Source organism: Rhagoletis pomonella, unplaced genomic scaffold (genome assembly GCF_013731165.1).
Source record: "Rhagoletis pomonella isolate Grant_MI unplaced genomic scaffold, Rhpom_1.0 Rhpom_scaffold_00003, whole genome shotgun sequence".
Classification (NCBI taxonomy): Eukaryota; Metazoa; Arthropoda; class Insecta; order Diptera; family Tephritidae; genus Rhagoletis; species Rhagoletis pomonella.
The window spans coordinates 54,273,822-54,278,075 of NW_023458557.1; the positions used below are offsets into that span (position 1 = coordinate 54,273,822).

The 4,254-nt window shown below is 34.0% G+C and overlaps 1 protein-coding gene across 1 annotated transcript; it reads right to left on the minus strand.

Moving 5' to 3' along the window:
* Positions 1-2,854: 2,854 nt before the first annotated feature.
* LOC118736613 lies at positions 2,855-4,037 on the minus strand. The gene is made up of 2 exons (XM_036466665.1): positions 3,733-4,037; positions 2,855-3,081 (listed from the first exon to the last, which is right to left on the minus strand). The coding sequence occupies exons 1-2, from the start codon at positions 3,893-3,895 to the stop codon at positions 2,939-2,941; spliced, it is 306 nt and encodes a 101-aa protein (XP_036322558.1). The 5' UTR covers positions 3,896-4,037; the 3' UTR covers positions 2,855-2,938.
* Positions 4,038-4,254: the final 217 nt, after the last annotated feature.

Genomic DNA, 4,254 nt, shown 5'->3' on the forward strand with positions numbered 1-4,254 from the left:
AGATAACTTATTTTACTGGATATAGAGAAATAGTTGCCACTTTTCACTTGGCTGGCCGAGATTTCTTCATTTTAAGATTTTAGAATTTTTGTGTCGGATTGAAAAAGTTGAGCTTGATGGTGATGAATTTTCGGGGAGATGTGCTGCGGTTATTTTTATGAATGAATTTACTTGGCCTTGAGAAATACGCGCATGCGGTTATGAAAGAAATAGTTATTGTTGGATTTGAGTATGCGCCCTGTGGGGAAAATCTCTAGTTCTGAACTGGGGCGCTTCTAGTACATTTAGACCCAGTACTGGTTCGCGATAAATCTCTTTTGCATGCAAGCAACTGGCGAATTTAACATGGCGATGTCCTAGGAAGTGTCAATTGCCCCCCGCTGCATCCCTTTTTCGATAGTTCCGAACTAGTCCTAAATTCTATAGTTCCGAACCAGTTCTAAAATCGACAGACGAAAGAAAAAAGTATCATGATTTTTCAACCTTTCAGTTCTGTCGTGTGCGATTTTACATTATTTTCAAAGAAACGTTTTTTTCAATTTGAATTTAAATTTGTTTGAATGATTGTAAGAAATGTACGTTTACATACCTTGCTGTAGCTGACTTTGCAGAGGTGCTCGCTGTTATTGGTTAGATTCCAGACGGCCCCAAGATGTTAATATGTTAACACAAAGCTTTGTTTTGTATTACCAAAGTATGAAATAGCATCTGCGAAGCACAGAATAGAAGCGTATTTGAACGAAAAAGCCGCCGAACACATATCTATGTAAAGTAAACAAGCCCCTCGCTGCATCCCTTATTCGATAGTTCCGAAATAACTAGTTCTAAATTCGACAAATAGGATCTAGTTCGTTCTGCATCCCTTTTTCTATAGTTCCGAACCAATTCTAAATTCGTCACTTTAGATATAGATTTGTAGTGAAAAAAACTGAAAAAATTAGTTTCTTAAAAGTACCACTTTTCGCCGATTTTGGACTACTTCCTATCGGACTAGTTCCTTTTTGGCGATAAAGACCTAGTACGGAACTAGAAATTTTATTCACTAGTCCGCGGTTTCCCTGCAGGGCGTGTAATTATGTGCATATGTATGTATGCTGCCGTGAGTTGTAAATATGTACATTTGTGTGTATGGGCATAGTATTTTGGCAGTAATATGCACATACATACATATATATTTATGCATGTAAAAACGTTATCAGTTAATGAAGTACGTATGTACATACGTATGCATGGGGAAATGCATTTTAATTGGCTCCAAAACTATTGGGGCATATTCGTATATGAAATAACCCAGCGGTTGAAACTGGCCTGAAACAATGCCTTCTCTCAGGCCTGAATGGTAATAGTAAGTCCTGAGTTTTTAACACACCTCATGATCCCTTTTTCACATTAAAATGTCATTCTTACTGAACCCCTGACATCGTATAGCTAATATCCAGGCCTGAATATCCCAAAGAGTATTCCTTCGATAATTCAGACAATACTGAATAGGTACGGAAATTTCAGGCCTTCTATTAGGGACGAAATACTCAGGCCCGATTATCCAAAAGTAAAATTGGCTCCAAATAAGATACTTTATTAATTAAACAACAAGTCGGACACAATTTGGCTATTTTTTTAATTTTTATTTAATAAAATTAAAGTATTAATACATACGGTGTTTTATAAAGAACAATATAGAAATTTGAAATGGAAAAGTAAATAATGTTATGGTATTTCATTAGCGACAACTGGGTTGATTTGTTTCTAATTCTAAACAACATATTTGTAAGTACAAAGTTGAATAAAAAAAATTAAATAAAACAAGGGTCAAAAGTTAAGAATTCGAGGGGTTTTCTCCAGTAGCTGAATTAATATTTTTCTTTTTTTTCTCAGACTTAGCTTTATGAATTCTGTTTTTTAAAATCTTAAACGATGCTCTTATTTGCTTCACGTAGTCGTCAATTGTAATTTCTTCATATACGGAAATAGATTCTGGAAAACAAAATGAAAAGTTGTGATGTTAATAATATTCATACATATGTATGTATTGAACATATTCTAATTCATTGAAAGCAAAAGTGGAAAATCTATATCCAGGACTATATTGAAAGTGTTATAAGGGCAATAATAAAAAAAATATTATTTTCGAGCCCAGGAAGCTATATCTACTTAAAATGCATTGTGACTTACCAAATAGAATTTTATTGATGTTTTTGAATGATTTGAAAGCATGCATGCCCTGCGTTCCGTCATAATTCATCGACATTATCAAATCTTCTCCAAAAAAACAGTGCAGTTTTTTTGTTATTGGTAACTTTCCAAGGATGGTTCTTACGATTGAATTCTATTAACAGAAAAAATATTTTTAGTCGGGGTAAATTGCAGGACCCAACGATAAACTTACGATCTCGCTGTAGTTTTCATTGATATCCTTTTCTAATTTATCAAGGTCTTCCTTGTTTAAAATTGGAAACTAATTGGACTTCAGACTTCACATTATTTCATTTAAAAATCGATTGTAAAAGTGCGGTTCGTTTTGCTATCATGTCGACAATTTGTCCTTCCATTTTTTCGATGCGGTCCAGCCATTTTCCCATGTTCTGCAGCTCAGCCATCACAACCTCCATAGGTAGAACTATATGTAAGTATATAAAAAATTAAATCCTTAGAAAAAGCTTAAAACAACTGAGTGAAGTTTACGAATAAAAGCGCTAACAGATACTACAGTAAGCGTAATTCGTTTCTCTTACATTTTTCGCCACTGTTTTCGTCTGCGCCGTCATCAGATGTGTTTGATGAGTAAAGTTTTTGTTGAAGCATTTCGTATATTGCGTTGAATTTGTTTATTTATGTATTTTGCTTTTAAAATTTATGTTAAATTATTACTTTATTATTTATAAAATGTTTTTATTTTTGTGATTTTTTAATTTATGATATAAGTAAGGATTGGAACCTACTACTTAATCTGATGTAAAATTGGAATAAAAACGTACTTGTCCTGGTACGGTAAGCACACAAATTTGCAAAATATCTCACTGAGTGAGAAAATATGATCACCATCTGTTTCTCTGTTATCGCAAAGGTATACTCCTATTTCGGCTGAAGTTATAGGCAATTCAAAAAGGTTATTGAATTTGTTGTATTCTCTACCTAAGATGCTATTTTCGTCTAAAAATTTTGTGATTTTGAAAACTTTTTTAGATTTGAGGCAACAAATATTGTCAGGTTCTGTTGTACTTAAAAACATCTCATTTAACATGCAATTCAGTATTTCATTTCTACAATATCTAAATACCGGCTTCTTCGGGGGACTCATGATATTATCGTTATTATACTGGTTATAGAGCTGCTTAAGAATATTTGTGGGACTTCTAATATTTTTTTTAATATCTTGAAGACCGTTTTCGAAAGGATAAGCTGAAAATTAATTTATGGCGCCAAAGGAGTTTACACAGTGCGTTAAGTGTAAAAGATTATGCACATTGTAAGTAACACTCTTTTTCTCATAAAAGTTAGAAAAACAGCATACAAAGTCTGAAAACATTTGATTGGCAATATTTAAATGCGACTTGAAGTTTTTTGGGCACGAAATTAGCATGTAAGCACAAAAAATAAGTAAGTGATAATAAAAATCGTCATCCAGGATATCTTTCAAAATAACAACTCCAGTATATAGAATAAATAATCTAAATTCAGTTGCCTTAAATCTGTTCACATCAACGAAGCTTCTTGGTTTTCATGAGAACTCACGTGGTATATAACCAACCAGTGACAATTGCCGCCCAAACATCTCATCTCTTTTTGCTTTCGACAGCTTTGTTACAGTTTTGCCTTCAATAATATATTGAATCATTTTGCGTGCAACGCCTAAATCAATCAGATGCATCGGGTCCAATGGAAACTGCGATACCATCCTAATACCTAAAGCTTCTAGTGAAGTCTTCACTGTTCTGAAATATGCTTGGTGATGATTTATGTGCGCTCTATTTTCAAAGCTTTCGTCCGTCTCATTTTTGTGGTTGGTATTTCCGACAGGGTAGGAGTGTGATGTAATGTGGAACGATTTTCCGTCATCCCTTGTCAAATTTGGTTTGACAAGGGATGACGGAAAATCGTTCCACATTACATCACTTTCGTCTGTCCTTAAAATTCCAGATGAGTTGCTAAAAACCGTAGTGAAATCTATTCTTTGACCAACTTGTAAACATTTGGTGCACCCGTTGAAAGAATTGTGACCAACAGTACCAGTAAGGAATGATCGAGCTGGAGCAT